At 53.1% G+C, this 27817-nt stretch overlaps 1 protein-coding gene across 2 annotated transcripts; it reads right to left on the reverse strand.

The window, feature by feature from the left end:
- Positions 1-1823: 1823 nt before the first annotated feature.
- Positions 1824-21416, reverse strand: CPA5 (carboxypeptidase A5). 2 transcript variants are annotated; one of them, XM_045855678.1, is made up of 11 exons: positions 21301-21416; positions 20107-20188; positions 18910-19044; positions 10895-10993; positions 9483-9584; positions 8220-8321; positions 7771-7881; positions 7257-7347; positions 3689-3888; positions 3315-3399; positions 1824-2906 (listed from the first exon to the last, which is right to left on the reverse strand). In XM_045855678.1, exons 1-11 carry the CDS (start codon positions 21414-21416, stop codon positions 2719-2721), a joined length of 1311 nt encoding a protein of 436 aa, XP_045711634.1. In that variant the 3' UTR covers positions 1824-2718. The 2 variants fall into 2 exon arrangements, with proteins under 2 accessions (XP_045711634.1, XP_045711635.1); XM_045855679.1 differs by lacking the exon at positions 3315-3399.
- Between the last annotated feature and the right edge of the window lie 6401 nt (positions 21417-27817).

The raw sequence follows: 27817 nt of genomic DNA on the forward strand, positions 1-27817 counted from the left end.
AATTTCAGCCCCAACTTTTGTGGGCTACCGGCTGCACGAGATCTTGCCAACATGGCCCACCGTCCTCAGGGACTTTGGGTATATGACTGGGGTTGACCTGGAGGCCGGTCCCAGGCTTGCCGCGCAGTAGCTGCGAGCCCTTCCAGGACTATCCCCTCTCGGCTTCCTCGTCTCAACACAAGGACCGTGACAGTCCTACCCCTAAGAGGAGGCAACGTGTTGAGTCCTGTGATGCGTTCGGAACCATGCCTGGCACATAGTAAGTTGCTAGAACAGGGTTTATTATTTTCACAGTTACTCAGAAACCCACTGGGGTCCAGATTCTCCTGCCTCTAGGGCAGTGTTTCTTCAACGTAGCATTAGCGTCACCTGGTCCCATCCCCAAAGACTCTGATTCAGCAGGTCTGGGGTGGCCCAAGAATTTGCATTTCCAACGAGCTTCCAGGGGATGCTGATGCCTGTGGCCTGAGGACCACACTGCAAAGTCCAGCCCTTTGGGGATATTTTGGAGGAGGATAACTACGCCCACACGCTGTAGCCATCTTTGGCCCTGGTGGACCAGGCCAGAGGGTGGGAGACCCAGAGCCCCAACTCCCCCTGGAAGACTCAAACGCGTTCCCGCTGGGAGTCAGGAGAGCAGAGTTCAGTGGTCCTCGGCCTTTCAGGGACCTCAGAACCCCTGGGGCAGATGGTGAAAATGCAGATCTGAGGAGTCCACCCCAGAGACTCTGTTTCAGCCGGGGTGGTGGAGCCCCAAAATATTCATGTTAAATGACTCTCCATGAATTCTGCTGCAGGGGTGGCCCATGGGCGGTTTGGAGACAGTGGTTTTGTTTTTAGACAAACCCAAGTTCAAATGTCCTTCAACAGCTTTCCATCCATCCGTGTGGCCTTGTGTGGCTTTTAAAACCTCTCCAAGTTGGGCTTTCCTTATCTGAAAAATGAGCTTATTAATACCAATCATATCCCCCCATGAGGATGAAATAACAATATTTATGCAGAGGGCAAAAAAGTTATAATCACAGACTCCAGTGTGCACAGGTATAACTTGCTTTATTTATCTATAGTTTCTATTAACTTAGCTCCTGACCTCATATTTCCTGCTAATAGCAGAAAACTAGCTTTGGAATACTAGATCGCTCACACAACTTCTAGCTTAAAAAAAAAAAATCTCAAGTCTCTTTCAGGAAGCCACAGCCCACATTGGGTTTCTCTCCTCCTCTGTTGCTGGCTCACACTCTGGAGATGATCTGGGTTCTTCAGGGGCTCACCGCCCTAACTTCCTCGGGCCTCCCCGCATGGCCCCGCTGGTCCTGGGCGCAGGCATCATCTCCCCTGGTCTCTGTACCTGGGTCCTTCTCATTTCTTTGCTCAGAGCTCTCACAGCTGCTCCGCTGAGCTGGACCCAACCACGCAGCTGCCTCTGGTCACCAGCGCAGACGCCTTGCTCAACCATTGTTAGACTGCTGCTCAGACGCCATGTTGGAACAGGCCTTACCTAGAGTTTCCATCGTTACTGATCACCTCCATCCATTAACTGGTCCAACATCCGTGTTCTTTTTACAGGTTGGGTGGAAAGCAGGACTTGTTCTGATTTCACCCTGCTTTCCTCCTCGTGATTTATAGTAAAACTCTGGGCTTTGCGTCCTGCACGGATCGACTCACAGGTACCCATAATCCTTTTCATTTACAGCAGCAACAACAAAAGTCTGGCACCTGTGAGTACAAGTCCTGCTTTCTGCTACAGGCTTACCCAGATCCATTCAGACCTCCAGTTGACCTCTTGCTTCTTGGGGGTAACTGCCCTCCCCCAGGTCGGGGTAGATAGACTCATGACACTGTTCCCCAATGGTAGGGGAAGTCAAAAGGTACAAAGAGGCCTGAGGATGGGGGAAGACACCTCATTTGTATCTCAAAACATTAGCCCTTTCTCTCCCCTAGACAAAGTGCTTACTGAGCACACTGTGCGGCCTGAACTAACTGCTCAGTGCGTGACCACCACGATGACTTGGGTGAGGAAGAAAAGCAAGAGGATTTCTCCCTGTTGACTGTATGCTGCTTTGCTGAGCTGGCTCTGCCTGGCTGTGACTCTGTGTCCCCAGACTAGGGAGCCTGTGAGGGTACCCAGGAGGAGCAGGTCCCAACCGGTGACTTATTCACTTTCACTTCCGGGGGGAGGAGGGGACCTGCTGAGTGGGGCCTCGGAAATGTGCCGTGGGAAGTGAAGCAAGAAGGGAAGGAGGCTGCCTCTCTCTGCCCACCTGTCCCTCGAGGCGCTGGAGATGCCACCATGGGAGATCCACTCCTAGATCAAACAGTGGCCCCGCCAGAGTCATCTTCAAGATGGAAGCACCACCAAGGATCAGTGTGTGTGTATCTTAATGGTTCCCGGGGGCACGCTCTGGGAACCAGAGAACCTGGTTGTCTGCTCTGGGCCCTGAGAACACTGCAAGGGTGAGGCCCGGCGGCCCCTCATCCTCCTGAATACCCGGGGAGAGAAGGGGCATTGGGAGCTGCCTCTGTCCCCTCCTCAAGGCTGAGCTCAAGGGGGTGGCCGCCAGTGCCAGGGGCCACCAAGCCTGTTCAAACTTGCTTTTATTTTCTAAGGAGTCGGGACAGGGGTTTGAGGAAGGAGGGGGTGTCTGACTCTGGGTTCAGGAGGAGGCCCGGGCCTTGCGGAAGAGGATGAGCGCTCCTGCTCTGCACGCAGCCGTGCTGCTAGTAGGGGTGATTCAGGGTGTGCTCCATGATGGTCCGGATGGCCATCCACGTCTCCTGGGCCGTGGGAATGATCTGGGAGGCCGGCAGCAGGAAGCCGTAGCGCCCGGTGTCCCGTAGCTCGAAGCTGAAGGCGTACTTGATGCCGCTGTCATAGGCCCAGTCCAGGGTGATCCCACTGGCCACGTCTGCATACAAAGGGCAAAGAAACGCCCCTGAATGGAAAGTGGGCCCCGGAGGCCAAACCCCCACTCACCCCAGACCATACCAAGCCTCCAATCCAGGCCTTAACCTGGGCCACCGCCCGCCCACCCAGCCCATTCTCTGCCCCAGCAAAAGGAAGGCTCCTTGAGGCCACTAGGCAGAGGATCTTTGCCCTCCATGAATGCCACCGAAAGCTGGACCCTGGGACCTGGGAGCTATGAACTCTGTGAAGCAACAGCTGCCTAGTGAGGACATTGGCCCTGGCCCAGCCCAGCCGGACCTACAGCACTGCCCTGTGGCCAGCCGGGCCTGCCAGGCAGCAAAGAGCCTGCACCCGCCCACTCCAGGTGGCTGTGGTGCCCAAAGAAGCAGCCAGGGGAAGGCTCACTCACAGAGGGTGGTGCTGATGCTGCCATAAATGTACTTGATCCCGTGGACCTTGTACAGGGCCTGCGCTGCCCTCTTGGCCAGATTGTGCTGCAAGATGACATCCAGAGGGTGAGAGGCCGGGGCTCTCCAACCCCCCACACCCTCACCAGCTGCCGAGAAGGAGGGAGCTAGGAGTCTTGGACGTTGACTGTGTAGATGGCTCTCGTGAGAAGGGAACACAGCGCCTCCAGCTTTGGACTTAATCACACATGAAACCAAGCTCCCCCTCCTCCCCACCCCGGCATGGCTGGGTCCAGACTCTTGTTTCAGACTGAGGGCCTGGACCCCCTAGGAGTCTGCCAGAGGCTTCCCCCAAGCCCTATGTGGCCAATCTCACCAACTCCTCCTGGTCTGAAACAGGCTCCAGCGAGTGGCCGTACGGGTACATGAGCATCTGAGAGTAGCTGTGGATGGAGATCAGAGCCTTGACGTTCCCGTGGGCTGTGATGAAGTCCGCAGTGGCAGCCACCTCTGGCTCGGAGTGAGGGTAGGGCCCACGATAAGTCTCTGAGCATGGGTTGTCATTCGAACCGTTTCCTGGAAATAAAATAAAACCATCTAAAGGGTTCAAATTCCCAGGCTTGGGAAAGACACTTAATGCTCACAAAACAGCCATGTACTCCTCTCTACATTTCCCAGATTCCTGTGCAGTTTGGTTGAGGCCATGTGACTACTCCTGACCAATGAGAATGTGTGCAGTAATGATGTGTCACCTCTAGTTTGAGGCTGTAAGAGCAAGCACGATGTCTCCACACTCTCTTCTGTCTGTGGTTGGAAGAAAAAAACTTTAGATGGAGGAAATATCCTGGATCCTTCCGTCACCATTGGAAGAGCCCTTGCCCAGGGCAGCCACCTGCCCACATTGGACTTTGTGTGCATGAAAAACAAATATTTATTGTGTTGAGCCACTGAGATAAGGAGGGGTATTTGTTACTGCCGCATACCCTAGTCTAATACATCAGAGGGGTGTAGCCACCCTGGGACTCAGCAACTCTGTGGGCCTGTAAGGAGCTCCCCGGGCTTGTCCTTTGGTTAAGTCCTGACTGTGGCTCCATTACAGAGGCGGGTCTGCCTCGGCAGTTGCCTCCAGAAGAAACTCTAGGTCTCCAGCCCCAGCTTCCCCTATAAGCAGTGACCCCTTTGAGCTGACCCTTCATTGCCGATCCCCCGCTGCCATGGGGAAGGCTTGGGTCAGCTGAATGCTCCAACTCAGTGTCTGCTCAAACCGTGCCGCAGCCACCACCCCAGGAGCAGCACGGACGGGGGCGTGGAGCACCAGGAAAAGAGGGAGTAGAGCTCGTGGTTGCCCAAGGCTGGTCTGCAAACCACAGATATATCAAGTCTCTGGAAATTCTTTTTGGGAACCTGAACTGGGGGAGGGAGCGAAGAGGAGCTGTGTCTCTGTTTTGGTCACAGATTGAATTCGTTCCCATCTCCTCCTAGATCCTTTGCTCCCCATCTCTTTCCCTCCTCTTTCCCTCCTGCTCTGTTTTCCTCCCTCCCCAGGGGCCACGTTGCACAGGCCTGGGCTGGGCTGGTCAAGGTTTGTGGGTTAGGGACACACTTGGAAAGAGTCGTGCTGTCCCTCCTCTAGTGAGGACTAGACTCCTCCTCTTGCACGACTCCTCCTCCCTCCAATGACCACACACCAGGCTGCCCCAGAGGCCAGGGATCCCCGATTCCTGAAGCCTCCTGAGGGTGCCACAGCACCCCTCTCTTCCCCCAGGGCAGTGGGCTGGCTGGAGAGCTGGGCATGGGCCCATGGCCCAGTTCAGACCGCTCCGCCCCAAGAATGCAGGTGAGGGCTGCGTGGGTGGGAGGGACAACAGACAGATGACTCATTATGCAGCAATTAAATTAAGGCAATAATAAAACCATAAACAAAACCTTCCTGCCTGAGTCACCAACCTCCACACTCCTTGTTATTCCTGGCCAGAGGCACTTCTGTCACCCGGAAGTGCCTCCCCTCTGGATCTGCAGGTCCTCACCTGGGATGGGGACCCAGGTTGGAAGGGGATGTGCCTGCAGGGAACCAAGGGGTGCAGGGGTGCAGTGGGGAGCAGTCCCGAGGGAGGGAGTCAGCCCAGCTAACAGTGGCCCGGGTTGTTGTGTCTGCCAGGAGCTTCTGCACCTGCTACACTTGATGAATGACAAATAGCAACAGCCGAGCAGAGCAGGGGAGGCTGAAAGCTTTGTCCGCGTTTACAGCCCGCGCTTAGAAAGTGGTTCCCCTGCCAACGGCCAGGTGGCTTTGCCCAAATATGGAGGAACACTTCAGGCCATTAGTTCTGGTTTGAGCTAAGCAGAATAAACTAATCTCCCCCGACCAAATGGGAATTAGCTGCCTGCCTCTCTCCGCCCGTTCACAAAGTCCTCTGAGCCTGCCTGCTTCACGAGTACCTGCTAATGGATTCATTAGCTATTTATTTTTCCTCCTCTAAAAATGTAATTTGTAGCAAGGGGAAATCTCTGGAAGGGCATGGTAAATTATTAAAAGCAGTAATCTTTGGGTAGTGGGATTATGGGAGCTTTTTGTCCCCACTGGGCTTTTTCCCCCCGTATATATTTTTACATTGTTTGTATACTGACTCTTTTTTTCTTGCAGTGAAACCACAAACGTTATTTTCTTTGAGAAGTAATTTGTCTTTCTGCTAGCCAGCCCATCTCTGGGTCTGTGGGCACTCACTGCAGCCAGGTCTGAGGGGCCCGCTTGGATGGCCACTTGGGGCCGGTGTCTGGCCATTTGGAGGTGGAAATGTCTCCTTTTACACAGTTGTGTTTCTTCACACAAGCAATTACACACACAGCCTCCAACTCTCAGGAAGCCCCCACCCTGTGGCCCGGTGGGCTTCTCTCTGGATGCTTCCGAGCTGTCCTTGTTTTTCAATGAGAAAAAACAAGGGGACTGAAAAAAGCCTGAATTTCAAAGCAACAGGCAACCAGATCTAGAATGTTCCGCCTCTTTGGTTTAGCCACCCATCTGTGGATCTGCTTTTCAGCAGCAACAACACCGTGTCCTGTGGAGCCAAAGCTCGGTGGCCCGGCACCCAGTGGGTGCTGCATCCGGGGACCAAGGACGGTGCGCATGCAGCCCTCTCCTCTGGACACTGCGCTGTCTGGACCCAGCGTCCCACCCATTAGAGTGCTGCGTTCCCAGGTGCACACACGCGTCTCTGGGCTTTCGGGGGGGGGGGGGCCTCAGTTTCCTCACCTAATAATCCCCATGACCCTGGGGTGGTAAAGGAGACAATCTGGAACGACACCAAGGAACTTGGGAGGAAGCTGCCCGCCCCTCCCCGGAATCATACAGCGCGGCAGATAACCAGCCCCCACCCAGCAGCCCAGGGTTACAAAGTAATTAGTCAAAACTAAAAACCAGGCTCAAGGGGTACTGATGACAAGGAATCAACTTATTGATAATATTTGAAGTATTGTTCTGGCCTCCCCAGAGGGCAAACAACAGGTCCCAGCTCTCAGGGAATGAGTCTGGAGGCCTTTCCTTGTGGCCTGCCCCCTTCCAGGGAGGGCTGGAGCTGGGGGGGGGGGGGGCGGGTGGGCATTGCAGACCCCGGACTGTCAACAACCAGCAGGATCACCTCGCACCTCCGCCAGCCCTCCTCTGCCCTGTTTCGGATTTGACCCTTGCAGTCAGTCCCCACGCAAGATGCTGTTTCCATGTTTCCTTTGAAGGCTTAGCATACGTCTACATCCCACACACATGTGCAACCTGTCCCCACCTCCCAGTCCTAGGCACACGCGTGCCTGCCCCTGGCCACAACTTGCAGAACTAACTACGTCGCCTCCCAAGTTATGAGTCAACACAATGGGACTGTGGGAGACATGTCCAAGACCAAGTCCTTCTCCCACCCCGCCCTCGAGTCCAGCAGACCGCCAGACCGCCATACCTCCAAAGCCTGACCTCCAGTTCCTGTTAAGATCCACACCGATGCAGGAGATCCCAGGTCTGCTGGACTTGTTCTTCCGCCACAAGCGGTTCTGAGGAAGCCGAGGACAGAGGACCTTGATACTGGGCCCATTTCCAGGGCTGGGAACCCCTGACTTCCTAGCCTAGGAAGGGGGCGCTGGTGGGACAAGCAGGGGCAAAGGGAAGGAATCTCTAGGGCAGGAAGTGGCTGGCATGGAACTGGACCAAGGCTACAGATTAGACTCCGTGGTGAAAGCCGGGGTGCGGGCAAGGGCCCAAGCACAGGCTACCAGCAGTGGCCTTCCTTGGGCAGCAAGAGGGAGGTCAGAGGATAAGAGCCACAGCTTCAGGACCGAACAGCCCCCCGCCTCAGTGAGACTCAGCAAGGAACCCGAGGGACCAGCTTCCCAAAGCCGAAGTGACCTTTCCTCCACCCCCCCTGGAGCTGACCCCTGGCCCCTGACCCCTGATCCCTTCCTTCCCGGGGCCCTCACCATGCTGTGGGTAAAAGCAAACCCATCGGGGTTGGAGACGATCTCCAGGAAGATGTCCATGGCATTCAGTATGTTCGTCAGGGTGTCGTCTTTGCCATATTCATTGACAATCTGCAAGAAAGGACAGAGCAGGGACAGGGTGAGGGACGGGAGGCCCTAGTGGGCCCTCCTCCAGGGCTGAACAGGACATCTGCACAGCCAGTGGCCGCAGGCAGAGGCCATTAGGCACATCCTTTGTGCAAAACCAAAAGCTTGGATTTTAAGCAATTAGAAGGCAGAGGCCAGATGTGCGCTCTGTGCTGCGAAAGGCCAGCTGGCAGCTGTTCCAGAGGGCAGGAGGGTAGAAGCACCCTGAGTTCAAAAAACCAAGTATAATATTTCAACTGGAGGCTCCCTGAAACAGCTAAGCAACCCCCTCCCCTGCCCCAGCCCCCATTGCCCATGCTGACCTGCTTGGCAGTCCAGATGCCTGTGGCGTGGGTGATCCACTCCCGGGAGTGAATTCCAGCGTCAATCCAGATGGCCCGGCGCTGAGAGCCTCCAGTGCTGAACTGGGGAAAAGCACCCAGACCCAGACAAGTTTGAACCAAGATAGCTACAGCGCTGTCCCTAGGCTGCCTGGAAGGAGGCCCCAGATGTATCCTCACTGCCCGGGGCGGCCCTAGGTGCCCACGAGGGGGCTGTATGCGCAGGTACCTATGCATGAGCCCACAACGTGCACACGTGTTGGAGCCCTGGAGGGCAAAGTGATCCAGCTAGACACAGAACTTCCCAGGTCTGAAAGTATCTCAGATGCTTCTCGTGCCTCTCAAACTTTAAAGGGCACGAGACCCTCCAGAGAGCCTACTGAAATGCAGATTCCGATTCAGTAGGTCTGAGGAGGGCGCCGAGGTTGGGCATTGCTGGCAGGCTCCTGGGGATGCTGCTCCTACAGGCGGGCACATGAGGACCACGCTCTGAGCGGCAAGATGTCAGACAACATTCAAGCACGCAGACGGCCCTGGGGAAAACCGCCGCAGGGGCAAGCGAAGTCAGGTCCCGAGTCCGCTGAGACCCCTCGGCCCTTCAGAAGAGCCCCCCAGGGCACTGCGGAGAGCAGCCATGCCTGTCTTCTCTGACAGCGGGACACCCTGCGTGGCCCACGCTCCTGAGTGCCCTTTGTTTGTTTGCCAGTGAGCTCCACACTCTGTTCTGTCCTGCCTCCTTCATGACCAAGGGCGCTGCCACTGCCACATTTGCGCAAACTCTGTTTGCAGTGGGCCTGTGAAGGGCTAGGGCGTCCCCCATAGACTCGGGTGCCTCTGTGGGGCTGCCTGAGCCAGATGACCTCAGTCACCTGTGAATGAGGCCTCCATGCACCTCTCTCCCACTTCACAGGTGAAGCAACCCCGGAAACAGGAAGCAGGCGGAGTCACCCACGCTCACACCCCAAGTCCAGGGTGACGGCTGCCACTCTATTATTCCATCTCTGTAGCAACCCTCCCACCTACTTCCTGACCCAGGACATGCCAAGCCAACACACTGTCACCTGTCCATGCCTACAAGGGTGCGTCCCTGATGACCACAATCCCAAAGTTTACGGGTCACCTCAGGACAGGTGTGTGCACCCCTTCCCTTCCTCTAAAATTCCCACCAGCCGCGACCGTGCAAGAGCTCAACCTTATGCCAGAGGCCTCGCCGTCGAGCCAGTGATCCCCACCACTCGCTTTTACCTTCAGGATAAGCATGGACCGATTTTCAAAGCTGTCGCCAATCCAGATTTTTGAGACAATATCTGCATTCTCAGTTACAAAGCTGTCAATCCAGTTATAGATCTGAAAGGAGCAGAGTTTATCAGACGGGCAGTGAACCCCAGGACCTCTCCGAATAGTCCCCTCCTCCCGTCCTCCCCTCCTTAAGGACTTCCCACCTTCCGTGAGATCTGAAGGAACCCAGATCAAAAACTACAAGACGACGACCTCCAGGCTGTAGGAAGCAAGCTGTGGTCGGCCTGGGTCCCCAGGCTCCTCGCCACCACGCAGAGCTAAGCCTTGGCCTGGAGGAACAGCAGGTGCTGAGCCTGCCCAGCGCCCGGGGTCAGCCTGCAAGGCTGTCTGTCTCAGGATGGAAGCTTCTCTTACTTCCATTCAGTACATTTGACAGATTTCATAGCCCTCGCAGTATCAGTTTTGGTCTTTCTCCTTTTAGATTTTTTCTTTAAGAAATATACTTTATTTATTTTTTGAGGGGAAAAGAGGAAGGAGAGGGGGAAAATAGTGTGCGAGAGAAACATCAATCAGCTGCCTCTCACATGCCTCCACCCAGGGACCTGGCCCACAGCCCAGGCATGTGCCCTGACTGGGAATCGCACCAGCGACCTTTTGGTTTGCAGGCCAGCACTCAGTCCACTGAGCCACACCAGCCAGGGGTCCTTTTGAGTTCTAAGGCGCTTGAAAGCAGGGTCATTGATCTCTGACATCAGTGAGTGCTAACAGGCTATATTCATTCATTCTCATTCTTTCAATACATATCATTGAATTAACAATTATATGGAAGAAAACGGACCCTTGGAAGGGGAAGAGTGGAGATAACAACAGAGTGGGCAACACCAGGAACGTCACGCCCTCCCCACGGGTGGGAGCTGTGCCTTGAGCTTCTTTCTGGACGGGTGTCTCTCTGCTGCCCTTGCACCTTTATAAACGAGCCACAGTCGGTCACGGCTGCCCTAACCGGCTGTGCCTGTGATCACGAACTTTCTCCGACTGAAGGCGGCTCTGTTTGTTCTGCAAAGTGGCTCTCCAGTGTGCCTGGCTTCCTGCGCTTTCTATGCTCTAGTGCCCACGGCTGGGGCCACTTAACCCCAGGGGTGGTCGTGGAGAGGTCAAGACCCCTGGATCCACAGCCAGAGAGTTAGAAACGAAGGTGCGTCCACCTGCTCCGTTCTGGCAGGTCCCGCCTTAGTGTCCCACCTACTAGACTCATTTCTGCACCACAGACCTTCACCCAACATCTGCTCCACACTCCCCCAGCATCAGATCACGGTCTCCCGCAGACCCCAGAGTCCTTCACTAGCCTCTGCCTGAGTCTGGAGACCCTGCGGTCACAGACGGAAAACAGAGGCCGGAGCTCCACCGAGCAGACCTACCTCCTCCAGGGTGTGGTAAGAGGAGTAACTGAAGCTGCCGGCGCTGCGCTCCAGCCGGCGGGACTTCGCCATGGTCTCTCTCTCCTCGTCCAGCAGCACCTGGGCGACAGGGGCACCGGTCGGAAGGGAAGCGGGAAGCAGCGGGCTGGGACGGGCGTGTCTCCTCTGAACTCAGCCTCAGCTGGCGGTGTGCAGACACGGCATCGACACAGGAGGATGCGCCCCCGTGAATGTGAGCTGCAGAGTGCAAGGACACGCCAGGTCCCCGGCGGCTCTCCCGCGTGGCGAGCTGGCGTTCGTGGTGCCATTCCCAGATGAGCACAGGCAAGGGGTCGGAGAGCCCTGCTCTGCATCTGCCTGACTTGCTGTACGACCTTCGCCTTCTTCCCCTCGGCTGGGAGACTGGGACGGCCATACCGGCCCTGGCCCTCTTACTGGACAGCATTCACCATAGATAGGACGGTGTTTCAGAAACGGTGCTCGCGGCCTGCTGCCAACACTGCTTCTGTCCTCTGTGAGCACTCTGTTAAGGCCCAGGCTGAGCCACGGACACTGAACCTCTGGGGCAGCACAGGGCTCCCCGACCGACCCACGACCTCCAACCTGCCCGCAGGGAGTGGCCCGGACAACTGGCGTGCAAGCCACTTGGAAAGCCAGTCCAATTCCTTGTGATTAAAGTGTCGACAGACTTTCGCTCACCATCCTAACTGCCCTGTAAGCACAAGCGCAGGTGAGCCAAAGCCAGCCCTTGGGTGTCAGTTTGGAGTTGGCACTCAGTCCTCATGGGGCCCTTCCCGCCAGCCCCTGAGGGCACGGTAGAGTTGACCTCCCACATGGGCCTGGGACATTTTTTCCCACCTTGGGACTCAGGGAGGTGGGCAGGTGCCCTTCCCTCCAAGCTCACACACCCTCACACTGGCATCCAGGGCCCCAGGCAGCCCAGCACTCAGCACTGACCGTGCAGCATGGGAAGGACCGGAACCCCTCTGCCACAAAGGATGCTGGGAAAACAGGGCCTCAACTCGAAGCCGCCCTGGTTGGCAGCTCACAAGTAAGTCTTGATGAGGCTTTGCTTCAGCAGGAGCCTTTTGGCTTACTAGGTATCTTTAATCTCACTCTATCATTTGATCTGCTCATATGACCAGATAACAGAGCAAGAATCAACTCTACGTGTTTTAGAGATAAAGAAGCAGATTAAAGAGCTAAAGGGATTTAATGAAAAAATTAACAACGGGCAGAGTTGAGATAAGAAACCACACCTCCTAGTTCACAGCCTTGGATTCCTTAAGGCTAGCTAGCTATGAAAACTAACAAGAATTATTTTGAATATTTAGCCCTTAACGGTGTGGCTCAGTTGGTTGAGTGTCATCTTGGGAAGTGAAAGGTCGCCAGTTCGATTCCCAGTCAGGGCACTTGCCTGGGTTGCGGTCCCGTCCCCAGTCTGGGCAACCCATCGCTGTTTCTCTCTCACATCGATGTTCATCTCCCTCTCTTTCTCCCTCCATTCCCTACCTCTAAAAATAGATAAATAGATAAGTTTTTTAAAGAATTATAGCTAGAGAGATGTATCTAGAGATGTAGCTATGCATAGGTATGTATGTATGTATGTATATAGATACATCTGTGTGGCTCTGTGCGTGCATGCGCAGAGAGAGGGCAAGCGAGTAGTAACAGTTAACAGGTGAAAAGTCCATCCTACTATTCTTGCAACTAAAAAAGTGTTTTAAAATAATGAAAGAGCCATACCCTGAGCCAAGGACAACAAGACACTAAAATGCTGAAAAATATACAAAGATGTTAACAATGCCTGTGAGGACAGAAGGATTATGATTTGATGCAATTTTTTTCTTTTTTTCTGCTTTTACACTTCAGCAACATCCTTATACCACTCCAATCAGTAAAAATCTTCTAAACAAACAACACCAAGGCAAAAGCAAAACACCCTAACGGTGAAAATACAGCTGAGGAGTCTTCTGGATAGAAGAGCGCCCCCCCCCCACACCCGCCCACCTTACTGCACCAGGCACCGCTGCCCCAGTCCGCTCGCTCTCGATCCAGCTCAAGTTCACAGGCTTTGAAATAGGACTGGAAATCCATGTTTGGGGTTGGGGTTCATCGTATCTTTGTTTCAAGCATCGACTCCAGGCTGGACCATCCTCCTTGCAGTGTTTTCTGGCGGAACTGGCTGCGCTGAGGACAGTCGCACCAGGGCAAAGCTGGCTTGCTGGCTGAGTTAGAGCCGGCAGGAGGAGGCCGGACCCTCCCTGGCACAGCACCACCCTGGGAAGCTCTGACAAAAGGAATTTGTCTTCTTCCTAGGAAATCAGCGGAAATCTCAGCGGCGCCCCCGTGACCGACGTGTCTCAGAGTTGGGCAGCGCCAGCTGTGGCGAGCAGCTGCCAGGGGGAGAGCAGGCCAGCCCAGTGCACCTGGAGGTAGGGCCCATCCACGCGGCTCTGGCTCTGCCGCAGCGACGTTAAAGGGCCCGTCTAACTCCTGGGGGCAGTGGAGGAGGGCCTGAGGTGGCGGGTGAAGGTGTCCAACCAGGAGGAGAAACTGGGGAGAAAGGAGGCCCCGTGTGCACGCCCCAGGCAGCCCGGGGACACCCACAGGAAGACAGCCCCCCGAAGGCCACCCTTTGCTCCGCATGACGGCGTGGAGGCAAATGGGAAGTCGGCACCAAACTGCAAATATCTTTCCAAACACCCTCCCGGCCTCGTGAATGGACGTGACACCCGCTCGCGGAGCGGGAATGCTGGGCCTCGCAGCTGGGCCCCAGCTCCAGGAACATTAATCCACCCTGGCCTGGAAAAGACACAGATGTGCGCTCCCTCACGGCCCCGGGCCTCAGGGCCGGGGGAAGGGGAAGGGAGGACCAGGAATGCAGTCTTGCCACAGGCTCAGGAATGCCTAATTACAGCCCTGTCAGGCTATTGGAGAAGAGAAGGAAAAAAAAAAAACCCTCAGGAGTCAGCCATTTGCCTCCCTGGAAGCCATAACCTGACAGGGAAAGTAATACCTTGGTGTGAATTAATTTATGACAGGAGTGAGGAAGCATGGGGACATTAAGCAAAGAACAGCACCTCCAGGAAGGGGGAGGGAAGGAGACGAGGGCCCCTGAAAGAGAAGGTGACACCTGGCACCCGCGCTGGGAGCAGCAAGCACAGAATATAAAACGGACGCAGCTCACGGAAACTGCGGGTGGGGAGCCGGAGCCGGAGCCGGCTCTGACCCCCCTCCCTGCAGCCACCTCTCCGCGCATGTCCCCCGCCTCCTCCTCCAGGCCCGTTCGCGAGGCAGCTCCGTGGCTGGGGGCAGCCACAGTCCATGTTTACTTGGAAGGGGGGCTGCAGACCTGGGGTGTAGAACGCTACCCCGCCTCCGCAAGAGATGGAGGCCGAACTGGGGAGTCGCTGCCCGAAAGGCGGACTGGAACCAGCGTGCAAACAGCAGCGCCCGCCTCTGCGGGGGTGCATGGCACCAGAGCAAGGGTGCCGGGCCTGGAGCCAGGCGTCTCCGATGAAACCCCGACGCTGCCACGAACCCGGGCAAATCACTAATTTCTCTGGTCTGCAGAAAATGGGGGTCATGTAATCCCATCCTCTAGCACGTGTTCTCGTGAAAATTAGAGGGGTTAATGCATGTAAAATGCTTAGGACATCGTCTACCACGTAGTAAATACTAGCTCTGATGATGCTGACGATGGTGCCAATGACGGGACAACAATAGTAACTCTTGGGGTGACTCCGAGACTCCGTGACGGAACAGGCACGGGCAGACACGACCGGCAAATCCGGACGCCTCCGGCGGGAAGTGGCGCGTGCAGGACCTGGGGTGGCCGAGCACCCGCCTCCTGAATGGTCACGTGGGCGAGGTCGTGAGCACCCGCCCCTGCCGATGGCCCGCAGAGGGGCTGGACCCCTTCTGTCCCTGTCCCCGTAGCGCAGCCAGACTCGGCCTCTCCCTCGGGCTCTGCCCGTGATGGCCGCCTCCTTCCCTCGCCTTCTCCTGCTCTCACCCCTGCCTGCCCCGGCCCATCCTCCTCCGCTCGTCAGACCCGGCCTCCTCCCCAACCAGCAGCATTTCCACTCCTGAATCTCTCCCCCACCACTGTTCGTTGAGCCCACACTGGGCACGAAAGAAAAGGCAGCCAACAAACAAAACCACCTGCCTTCATGGAGCTTACCATCTAGTAGGGGAGACAGACAATAAGCCAGATAAATAAGAAAAAGATATAGGATTTTAGGCGGCAGGTGCCAAGGAGAGAAGTGATGGCGGGAGAAGGAGGGAACTGGGGGAGCATGGAGCAGAAGGATGCAATGTAAAATAAGGTGAAAAGGTGACAGGTGAATAAGGTTGCAAAGGCAATGAGGGAATTTGCCCTGCAGATATCTGCAGAAATGGCATTCCAGCCACAGGCACCCACCTGTGCAAAGGCCCTGAGGTGCAAATCTAGTCAATGGCCCTGAGACAGCAATGGCTCAGGCAAGTTTCAGGAACAACAAGAAGGTCCAGATGCCTGAAGCAGAGGGAGTGAGAGGAGAACAGTCTTACGGCCATTGTGAGTTTGGTTTTTGCTCAGAGTGCTTGGGAAGGCATGCAGGGTTTTAGGCAGAGGAGTGGTAGAATCACTTAGAAACTCTCTGGCTGCTCTTTTAAGACTAGGTAATAAGGAGGCAAGGGTGGGAGCAAAGAGGGCAGTTAGAAAACTCCTGGAACAGTCCAGGGGCAGGCTGATGGAGTGCTGGCCCAGGTGATAGCATAGGGTGTGGAAAAAGAGATAGATAGATAGGTAGGTAGTTTTGTTTTTTTTGTAAGATACATTTTGACAGGAGAGCTGGTGGGATTTGCTCATTGGATATGGGATGTGGGAAAGGAGTCAAGGAAGACTCCAGGTTTCTTGTCTGGTGTTGCCATTTCCTGAGCCAAGGAAGGCTGTGGAGGAGACTTTTGGGAGCCTGGGAAGCTCCATGTGGCCATGAGAAGCCTGAGATGCCCACTGTCAGTAAGGTAGACGAGTCTGGAATTCAGGTCAGGTACATGACTCGGTTGCAGCTGTTAATATGGGAGCAGCAGGAGGTTGAAGGTATTCAGTGCCGTGATCCTGGCTGAGGGGAGGTCAGAGGACAGAGCTGGGAAACATGCAAATAGCAGCCCGTCAGATGGCATAACCCAGGAGAGTGTGGATTTCCAGGTTGGCTCTCCAGGGAAGCGGAGAAGTGGGGTGCCGGCTGGAGGGGGGCGGGGTGAGGGATCAAGAGAGGATATTTTTTAAGGTGGGAGAAATAACTCTATATTTGAACGCTAATGGAAGTGATTCCACAGAGAGGGGGAAATTGGTTGAGCGATATTTACACTAAATTGTATTTTGCTCGAGATGCTCAGAGTCTGGGTGATTTTGTTTTCTCCTTTGTGCTTTTCCCCTATTTTCCAAATTACCTAACATGAATATTTATTAATTTTGTAATCAGAAAAAAAAGCCATTAAAATCCACAGAGCTGATTGCTCAAGTGAAGCTTTTCCACGGTGACTCATCCTAGGGGAGAAAAAAAAAAAAACCCGAAGGGCTGAAAAGAACGAGGAGGTGAAGAAAAATTAAATGCAAATAGAGCTCACTCGAAATCAGATAATTTCTTGCCTGGCCCACCGCAATTTCCTCGCCGCCCTCCCGCCTGTCAGCCGCTCCCTGATCCTGGCCCCGACACAACACTGTCGCCCTCAGAGAGAGATTTCTTAAATGCAAATCGGATCCTGTCAGGGACCTCCGCTGGCTCCCCCACAGTTTTCAGGATCAAATCTTGACCCCTTCCCCCAGCAGAGGATGCCCTCAGCGATCTGGACCAGCCGCATCGCCAATCACCAATCGCCAATCGGGGGGGCTTCCCCTCCCAGGCCCCCCTCTCTGCTCTTCAGCCACACCGTAATTACTGCCTTTTCAGAGCGACTTGTGGGCCTCTTGTACTCGCTCCCATAGCAACCTGCTCCACTCCCTCCAAGCGCTCATCCACTCCATTGTAATCACTGATTCACTCCCTCTGCTCCCCGCCCCCACGCCACTCTGCTCCCCTGGATGCAAGACGGATTCCCAGCACCTTGTCCAGCACACAGCAGACCTCTCTGTCTCTGGGGGCGGGATGAATGAATGCACCTCTTCCATCTTAAGCATCCCTGTGATCATGAGAAATTCAGGGGGCGGTGTGGACGGGGGGCGGGGGGGGGCACTTCCCTCCTCAAAACTCTCCAGTGCCTCTGGCCCAAGTGAAAAGCAGCACCAAAGCGTTTCACGCCTGTCTCGGCCTCGTACTACTGAGCGAGCACACCCTCTTCCCTTTCCTTCTCACACCCAGCTGAGTGGCGGGTCCCACAGCAGGTGCTGGGATGTAAAGATGGAAACAGGGCATGATCCTGGGCCTTGAGGGGCTCAGGGAAAGAGGTGTCTCTCTGGGCATGCTCTTCCCAAACCTATCAATTGAATATTTCCGCCCAATGGAGTAATTTTAGCAGACAGTTGCTGAGGGCCCACCATGCGGAAAACGCTATGCCAAAAACTGGGGCTGAGGAGATCCAGAAGACAGGGAGAAATCAGGCCTGTGTGTTAATAGCTAACACGTCAGACTGGAGGCCAAACACCTGAGTGGTGCAAAGTCTCGCCCCTCCTGTTAGCGCTTCTGAGCCTTCCTCCTCCTGGACACCTTCCCCATCATCGCCACAAATCAACGCAATGCAGCAGCCTCCCCCCACCAGCCCCCAAGACAAAATCTGATCTCAAATCTGACAGTCAGAGCTCGATTTGTTGCAGACAGAGGGACTCGGTGAAAATCCTGCCTGCCTGGGTTAGGGCTGGGAGTCCAGGGCATTTTACTGAGAGAGAGAGTAATCGGCCTCCCCCCACCAACCCTCCACCTTCAGGGCCCCCAGACCTGAGGACCTCACAGGAAGACAGGCTGAAGGAACGGGGACCACCAGCCCCAAAGGAGCCGGGGAGGCTCAGGGGTGCCTCTGGAGCCATCCCTGATGTGCGGAAATCAACAGAAACTTTTTAGAGATCTCTTCCTATCTGCTCGCCAAATGCTGGGGGTCGGGGGCAGTGGGGGGGGGGTGTTTCAGGACAGAGCAGGAGCAGGGAAATGCAGACTTCAACCAGTGAGCACGGGCTTCAGTGAGAATTGAGCGCCATTTCTTTTGATGTGGTGGCCTCTCTTGTCTGTGGGAGTTTCCCCATTTTTGTTTGTGGGGATTTAATTAGAGAAGTAGCCCACCCCCCACGTGGAGCGGGAAACAGATGTGCCCGATGAGGATAAAAGTCTTTGAATGGACCCAAGTGCCCCAGCCCTCTGCTCGCCTGGGAAAGGAATGCCGCCCGATGCGTTTATCCCCTGGCGTGTGGTGTCAAGTGTGTGCGCTCCGGGAGACCGTGTTCCCACACTCTGAGCCCCCGAGGAGGTTAGCTGCAGCACAGCGTGGCGGGGAATGGACCTCGGCGGGTACAATGCTGCAGGTACGCTACAGCATCTGCAGAGGGGCGCCCCAAAAGTCACTAGGGGAAGGAGGCTCCTGGGGATATCCTTGAAGACAAAACAATTGAAATCAAATTCCACAGAGTTTGGAAAAGAGGCTGCAAGGGGCGGCAGCCGGGGGAACAGGGAGGAGGGGTGCCCAAGGTGAAGGCGAGTCTGCAGCCATGACTCCCGAAGCCATTGCTCTGGGAGCCTTCTGCCTGGGAGAGGAGCTTGGTACTGAGAGCCCTGCGCTGGAGGTCAAGCAGGGAGCCACAGCGGGGCTCACTCTTGACTTCTCTGGAATGAAGGAATTCCCGCGTGTGCATGGCTGAGACACAGCAAGGGCAGGACGGAGCAATCAGAGAGGCAAAGGCAGCCCCCCACAGCTGCCTCCGCACGGTGCCCTAGAAAGCACTCCCGTATCTCCTCCCGTCTCCCTTCTGTACTGTCTGCCTGGGACCTTGTTCCTCCACGTTGAGCCCACACCAGAAAGGCAGCGCTGGGGCAGGACCTCACCTGGATGTCCTTTATCATGATGCTGTAAACAAGGCCGTGAGACTCCAGGTAAGTTTTGATGTCTTTCAGTTCAGCGAAAGGAACTCTCATGTCCACAGGAAGGCTGGGCCGGGCTGGGCCGCGCCAGAAGTCCACCTCGTTTACGAAGGAAAGAAAAGCGAGTGCATTTATCACGTGCCCTTACACACAGTCCCGCAGGCGCCCTGGAAAAACAGGTCACCTCCTCTTACAGAGACACATGGGTCCCAGTTCCATAGTGAAAACCCTCAGGCCAGGCAGAAAGATGGGCAAAAGCAAGAGAATCTCCAAGTTGCTGAGTTCCTGTCCCTTATTTCAAGCACCTGCATCCCCCACACTCATACTGCAACTTCGCCCAGGTCCAAAGAGCCCCAGACTTGCTGGAAGCGAGACAGCTCATCGTCTGGGACATGGACACGGACACGGACATGGACACGGACATGGACACGGACAAGAGCCCTGGTCAGAGAGGCGAGATGTCGCCGTCCCCAGACCTAAAGTAGGAGAGACTTGACTAGGATTCCTGGGTCACTTAAATGTTCCGTCCATTTTTCCATTTTAAATTGGAGAGAATTATTACAGGGTGTTACGATCCTGGTTGGTGGGGGCACTCATACGAACAGGAGCAAGGCCTCCGGGCCATATCCAGCAGTGTCAGGTCGTTCCAACCGCCCTCAAACGACGCCTTTCTATTGTGGGCGTTGAAGAAAACGCCTCCCACTGTGGGGCCCTGGCAGAGGACAGATGTCTTCGGAAACAATCGCTCGGGCCGACAGGGATGAGCCCAAATGCAACACAGGTTTTGCCAAGCTAAGTTCTTTCAATTGGCAGACAGATGTGGTCTGCCCGCGTGCTGCAAGGCTTCCCACCCGGACACACATGCCCCCCCACCACCACCACCACTGCCCGTGGCTTCAGGACATTTCAGCCGTTCTCAGGGCAGCCTCTTCGCCCCACCCCTCCACCCAGAACAGAAAGCGGGAGCCGCCCAGCCTTCTGGGCAAATGTCCCCGACCTTTCCTGAAGAGGAGCCCCCATTGACTTTCCCACAGTTCTGTGATCTTCGGCAGAGCCACCAGGGAGCAGGTTGGTGGTGGGCGGCGGCAGGATGGGGAGCCGAAAGTGCAAGCCACTGTGAGGGACGGGAGAACGTGTCCCCAAGCCCTGGGGAGTGCTCACCTTCTGGGGCTTCAGGCTCTCCAGATCCCTGAGGAGAGAAAGCTGCTCCTCATTCTTAGCCAGGATTCGAAGAACCTGGTCTCTGGGAAGACACAGGGCGGGAGAGGGAGCCGTGAGAGGGCTTCTTGGAAGGCTGTGCCACTGGGGGAGGCAGCGTGGAGAAGAGACCAAGCTGGGGGGACCTGATGGGAAGGCTGGGAGGCGCCTGGTCGTGGGGAGGCTGAAGGACCCCTGGGCAGGACTTGTAGCTCTGGGCATCACACACGTCCTTCCTCCTGGGCCAGCGATCTCTCCAGCCCCAAGAACAGACGACCCCCATGGACTAAATAAAACCTGCCAGTGCCACTAATGAACCCAAGAGCAAGACAGGGAGAGGAGGATGGGGAAGGAAGGTGGGGGGTGGAGGAGGGCACGGGAACAAGAGGAATGAAGGGGAGAAAGGAATAGGTACTGGGGTTACAGGGACGAACGATGGTCCCAAACGTTCCTCATACAAATTTCCCAAGACCAGGCTCTGTCCAAACCTCATGCCCCCACCTGCTTCCTCCCAAGACCCTGAGGACGTGGAAGGGGAGATCAGCCTCACTCTGATCTCACTTCTGGGGAAGCCGGGCTCCTTCCTGTCCCCCTGGAGGGAGTGGGAGGCGGCGTGTCTGAGCAGCCTGCAGGGCACCGCCGGGGTCTGACGCCTGGGATGGCGTGGGCTCCCTCCCCGACTGCCTGTGAGGCCGTGGGTGATGAAGAGCCTGCTCTCTACGCTGGTGTCTCTCTTCTCCTGCGGGATCTTTGGAAGGCCAAGGAAACCATCGCAGCCATCCTGGCTTATCCTACCAGTGCTTGTTGTCACTTAAATGAGTGTAATACCACATCCATCTGTGGTGGGGTACTTGGTCCTGGGGGGTTACTAACTTCTATAAGGATCTGAGGAAAGCTATGAACCTTACCTCCAGAAAAAAAAGTACATACACACAAAATTTATGTATGATTTCAGGGCATTCTTAGAGCCCACATTAAGAAATTTGGGTCTGGGGAGGGACAATAACACAGCTGTATGTTCTACCCATGAGCGGGAGATCATGAGTTGGGAGTGGGTTCAGGGTGACCAGGTCCCAGTAGGAGGGCCACCTCCCCACTGGGACACTCAGTCCCCAAGCTCCTGTTAGTCCCTCCTTCTGCCATGGAGCAGCCACTCACCCTGTGAAATTCATTTGGCCCAAAGCCGATGCCAGGATAAAGCAGCAGACCATGAGCACCCGCCTGTCCACAGCGGACGGCCCAGGGCCCAAGCCTCCTCCGAGGGTGCCCTGCATGCTTCTTCCTCCGGGCGAGCTTCAGGGGCTGTCCCCACGCACAGGCATGGCCCAGGCCTCAGGACAGCGCAGCACCTAAACGCCAGCAGACCCGGCCTGAGAATGGGTGTTAGGCTCTCTCTGGGGAGGCCCCAATTATGACTCCCACATGCCGGCCTTGGGAGAGCCAGGGCCGCCCCTCCGCCTTCCCGGGCCAATCCTCTCCTGGGAAAGGCAGAGGAAAGAGGGAAAGAAGAAGACAAGGCCCGTAACTTTCTCCCCCCGCCCAATCCCCCACTTTTTAACTGCATTTATTGGGGTGACACTGGTTAACAACATTGTGCAGGTTCCAGGGGAACACAGCCTCTGCACACTGTGCTGCGGGCCCTTAGCTTTCCTCCTTCCCCAGAAGTTTCCTGGGCCAGGGTCTCGTGAGCATCAGACCTGCCGCCTTGGGGGACAGGTGAGAGTAACTGGAGACCCAAGGAAATCCTTCAGTTCTTTCCTTCCTTCTCTCCTTCTGCCTCCCCACCCTCTCACACTTTCCTTGGGCCACAGCCTCCTTACACGTGAGGGTGTGGGCAGCATTGAAAGAACGCAGGGCTGAGAAAAGTGGGCGCTCACATCCGGTGTAAAAGGTTTGGGGCAATTGACCTAACCTCTCAAAATCTCAGTTTACTCGTCAGTCTAATGGGGTTAATAACACCTCTCCTCCCTGCCTTCCACGTGGCGGGGGAGGGGGGGCGTTTAGATGAGACAACTTGGGTGCATTGGCTTGGCAAAGCCTCAAAAATGGAATGGATTCTTCTTTCAAAGGCACCGACTCTTAGTGGCAACTGCATCCAAGGTCAGTATTCCAGTTGCAACAGAGAAGGGGAAGAGGAGAGAATGGAGAGGGGAACAAAGGAAACGTATTGTGTGAGGAGGGATTCAGTGAAGAGTCCCTTTTCTCTGCCTTCAGGTGGTCGCCATTATGCTGGGGGAGGCGGTGAGTGTACTGCTGGACAGGAAGGTCCCTGCGGTCATTATTATAGTTCTCAACAGACGGCAGAGTGCATTTCTCGGTCCCGCTAAAGCCGCGCACAGCCCCCTTTATGGTCTGGAAATAGTGGGGATAAAGCAGAGGCCAGCACACAAAGCAGTCATATTGGAAGCAGGGACTGAATGGGAAACGATGCATCTGACAGAAAAGCCGCGGGAGGCAGAGGAGAGGCAGAGACTAAATCCAACAAAGTTGTTCAGCAGAGGATGTCAACAAAAGGCCACTTAACTGTCAACGGGCGATTCTCAGAAGGCCCCCTCCCCCCGTCCGTACCTTCCCAGAATGGCCAATTAACTGGCCATGTGTGCAGAGGAGGGAGCTCTTTTATCGACACAGTGCCGCGCTCCCGCACCCCGCCGGACCTACTCCATTATTCCGTGGGTCAGCTGCTCAGACAGGCCGCACTCCCCTAGCACCCTGGCTTCGGGGACTCCCAGACAGAAACATTAGCCAAGGGGCTAAGGACCTCAAAAAGAAAGCAATTACGCTTTCCACCCAAGTAACATTCAGCGTTAGTAGGAATGGGAATGAAAGAATGTATTAGTAAACAATCACTCCGGGGTTTCAAAGGAAAAAGTGGGGATGGTGATAATCGGCAAAAGTACCCAGCATCTTCTTGTTCAAAAGCATCATTTTTAACAACACTAACAATAAGACCACGATCCCTGGGCCGGGGTTGGGGGTGGGAGAGGGAGAGCGAGATCAAGCGCAGAAGAGGAAGAGAGAGGAGCAGTTAAGAATTCTCGAGAATTCCGTAGCTGGACTTCCGAAAGAATGTTCTGTGATAATGGAAATGTTCTATGTCTTCGCTGGCCAATAGGATAGCCACCAGCCACCTGAAACGTGGCTAGTGTCACTGAGGAGTTGAATTTTTAATTGCATGTAGTTTCGATTCGTTTTAACAGCCAGAGGCGGTGACTGGGCGTCGTGTGCACAGCACAGTTCTGTGGGGCTTCACGGGCCCTGACACCCCGCCTGCAATGGCGGGGGTTGAAGTGGAGACACAGTGTGTGATCCAGTACCTAATATTGGCGTCCCTCTTGAAATTAACTACTCATCTAATTATGTATTCGATGAATGTCTACTGGATACCTACTATGTGCCAGGCACTTGCTAAAACCTGGGAGTAAAACAGTGATACAGACCTGGCCCTTAGATTTCTAATGGGGTAAGTAGAAAATTAAATTACAGAGCCCACAAATCAATATAAAAAATGTAGCTGGCGTTCAGGCTACAAGGGGAAGGGCCAATGCGCTGTGAGGACAGGGGACGTACATTCCATGTAGACCCAAGCAGCAACCGAGTTTCTTTTCCTAAAGAAGTTTTGTCAGGGGATTTTATCTCCTGCAGGTGGGTGGGTTAGATACCTAAACACTCCCGCGCAAGTGGAACGACTGAAATGCTGGGCAAAGTAGTTTAAATAACGTTTTCAATGTATCAGTTGCATCAAAGTAAGACTCTGCACATTCCAAAAAGAAGTAAAAACTAGACACCAGAGAAGTAAGCACATTTTCTCCCTAAAGTTCACTGAACCCTAGAAGGGTTTTTTTGGTTTTTGTTTTTGTTTTTAATTCTTTTTTTTAACCCTCTACCCTCACTGAGCATATGTTTATTGATTTTAGAGAGAGAGCGTAACATCAACATGAGAGAGAAACGCCAATGTTGCCTCCTGTACGTGCCCCGACCAGTGATCCAAGGAGCAACCTAGGCACGGCCCTGCCCGGGAACCGAACCCGCCGTGTTTTGGTGTAGAGAGCCACGCCCCACCCAACCCAGCCACCTGGCCCCGGCAACCCTGGAGTTCTTGATCTTCGCCCTAGAAAAATATGGTATCTAGGATCATTTGCCTTCCGCTTGAAGTATGCCTTTGAAAATATTACTCCAGCGAAGTTCTCTGTTTTTATTTGTCTGAAAATTCTTTGTTTTTCTCGGTTTCAATTCTAGGTTGATTATTATTTTTCTCTCAGCATGTTGAAAACATCTCACTGTCTTCTGGCTTTCTTTCTTCTTTCTTCTTTCTTCTTCTTTTTTTTTTTTCTGTTAAAAGGTAATCATCGGTCCATTTACTGTTCTTTCGTAATTTACCTTCTCTTATCCCTGGTCACTGAGCACATCTCCTTCTCTTTGATGTTGTGCAGTTTCAGCTCCGAGTTGCCTTCAGACACAGAGGGTGCAGGCAGAGACTTCTGGGAGTTTATTCTGCTTGAGATTTATTTGGGTTCCTGTATCTGGGGCCAGTCCTTCCACTGTTTCCACAAGTTTCTCAGTCATTACGTTGTAAAACTTTGCCTCTTTTTCAGTCTCTCTAATACCTTCTGGAACTTTTGAAGAGGTAGATATGTTCGGTCTTCTCATTCAACCCTCCAAATCTCTGAATCATCCTACTTCCATTCCCTTGTTTCTCACAGCTACATTCTGGAGAATTTATTTGTATTAAATATTTGTTTCTTTATTCCAGTTAATTGATCCTCCCATCAGCTGAGTTTAATCTGTGATTTCATCAATCTGCTAAATTTTCTATTTTAATTTCTACTGTTCATTAATTCTGAAACAATTTTTTCCTCATGCTTTAATACCCTGAAATCAGGATGCAGCTCACAGTCCATGGCATCTTGCAGTGAGGACTGGCAGCGTTCTGGAGGCGCCCAGAACTGGGGTGCAGGACTGGCAGAGCTCTGGAGGCGCCCAGAACTGGGGCGCATCTCACAGTCGGCTATGTTTCACTGTCAACACAGTATGGTGTTCGTTTTTACCAGTTTCACCCGGTTCTTTTCCAAGCCAAGTGACTCCAATTTCTTATCTACATCAGAGCTCCTTGTTCGTTTCCTTAAGTTTATAAAATATAATTATTTTATATTCTATGTCAGATCATTGCAATATCTGAAGAGTTTGTATGTCTCTGTTGCGTATTGTTTCTGCTGGTTCTCCCTCGTGGTGCACTGTTTTCTTGTGCCTTTCTCTGTGATCCAATCATTTTCTTTGGACCTCTGTCGTAGAAATCCTTGAGGCCTGGGTCGAAGTTGAGTTCTTCCAGACAGGACTTGCATTTACTTTTGTGAGTTGTTAGGGGCAGGGGGGTGGGCTACCAAGCTGAGACCAGTCTAAATTAAATGATTTGCCTGTGGAGGTTTTTTGGTGGGGGGAGGGCACGGTATCGCTAGCACAAATTCAGATCACATACACACACACACACACACACACACACACACACACACACATGCCGGGTCCCAGGGGAGAGCTTCTTCCCGGTCACCTGACACCAAGATTGTAAATCCTGGACAATAACAGCATTATTATTTGCAAGCAGGTATCAGCGTGTTTTCAGGTCCTGAAATTGTTGGGAGAAAAGACAGATAGTGATCATTTTCTAGACTTTGGAGAGTTTGCAATGTTCAAACTGCTAAACTAGGAACTGGAAGACTCCAAACAGGTAGGAAGGGTGAAGATGACATGAGAAAGATGGAGGAAAATAAAGCAAAAGAAAATGAGAAAGGGAGGTTTCAAAAAGGAAATTTTAAACGTAGAACAAGTAGAAAGGACATAAAGAGAAGAAACCCACTTAAATCTATTTTCAATCATATCAAATGTAAAAGGGTTTAGCTCTCCAGTGAGAGACAAAAATGATCAGAATGGGTTTTTTTTTAAACCTAGCTATATGTATTTACAAGAGCTATGCTTAAAGAATAAGAACAAAGAGGAACTTAAAGTCAAAGATAGAAAAAAATATATTCCAGGTACATGCTTACCAAAAGAAAGCATCTATAGGTTATTAATATAAAATAAACTTTAAGTCAAAAAGCATGATCAGAACTAAGAGTGTCATACATAACTCTACTGCTTTCAATTTCCCAAAAATATTTAACATGGAAAAATATTCTAGAATAATTCTAACAAATAATGTACAATCCTTCCAGGAGACGATTATAAAACTTTATTGAAAAATGCTAAGGTCCTAAGCAAATCTAAAGATATCCCATTTTTTTTGGATGAGAAAACTCAGTGTCAGCAAATTATCCATTTTCCCCAAATACAGACAGAGATTCAGTCTAATGCCAGCCAACAGGGCCACAAAACTTCACAAGCTGATAAAAACGTAGACGCGGACATAAAGACCCTGAGAAGCATCAAGACGACCCTGAGGAACAACTAAGTGAGAGCGCTTTCTGTCCCGGACGCTAGGACGTATTACAAAGCGATGGTCACAGAGACAGACAGCAGTGTGGGGGCACAGACAGACAGGCAGAGCCCGGCACACACACGGACCCAGGCCTGCTGGAAACTTTATTTTGTGCGGACTCGACACAGCAGGCCATTGTGGAGCAGAGAGACGATTCAATAAGTGTTGCCAGGACGACTGTAGATCTGTCTGGAAAAAATGGAGTTAAATCTCTATCACACCCCATACCAAAATCAATCCTAGGCAGGTTAAAATGTTTCAGTGTAAAAGGCGAAAAACGGCAACACACTTAGAAGACAATATAGAGAATGCTTGTATGACACTGGGATAAGGAATATTTTTTTTTCTAAAGAAGACACAAAAGAAGAAAGAAGAAAACAAAGTTTCCCATAAAGGGAAAAATGGATTAAATCAACTACATTAAAATTAAGAACTTCTGTTCTGAAGACCCCTGACAGAGAGAAGAAAGCAGACCTCAAACTGAGAGGACAGACTCACAACACATTAAACTGGTCAACAATTAATATGCATGAAGTATAAAGAACATCTGTGAATTAATTTTTTAATGGGCAGAAAAACATGAAAGGCCATTTCACAGAAGAGGACTCACAAGTGATCTATAAACGCATGAAAATTAATAGCTAATAATAAGGGAGAAACAAATTCAAACTACAATGAAATTACCACATCACACCACCAAATTGGCAAAAGTTAAAAAGTTCGTCTATATATCCCCAGTGTCTGCAAGGACGGAGGGCAATAGAATTTCTCATCCACCCCCATGGGGGGCTTTATAAATTGATGAGACCACTTAGGAAAACGGTTGTTACCTAGTAAAGTTAAAAAAGGACCACACACCCTCTGCCCTGACCATTCCACTCGCAGCTGTGCGTTCTGGAGGACGCTCTGCGCGTGCGCACCAAGATATCGATGCATGAGCGAGACTGGATAAATGGGAATGGAGTTCTGTTCATATCCCGTGTAACAGAGGAGAGAAGGCGAATCATCCGCAGCTGCGTGCATCCGGTGAGACGGACCCCAAACCCATAATGTTGAGTGAAGGAAACACAATCAGAATAGGCATTGTATGTTTCCACTTATGTATGTTCAAAGACAGGTAAGGAGAAACAATGTATTGTTAAGGAACACATACACACGTGGTAAAGTATGAGGAAAAGGGAGTTATTAGCACAGGTTAGTATC

This window comes from Phyllostomus hastatus, unplaced genomic scaffold (genome assembly GCF_019186645.2).
Source record: "Phyllostomus hastatus isolate PE091 unplaced genomic scaffold, TTU_PhHast_1.1 phas_scaffold_114, whole genome shotgun sequence".
Taxonomy (NCBI): Eukaryota; Metazoa; Chordata; class Mammalia; order Chiroptera; family Phyllostomidae; genus Phyllostomus; species Phyllostomus hastatus.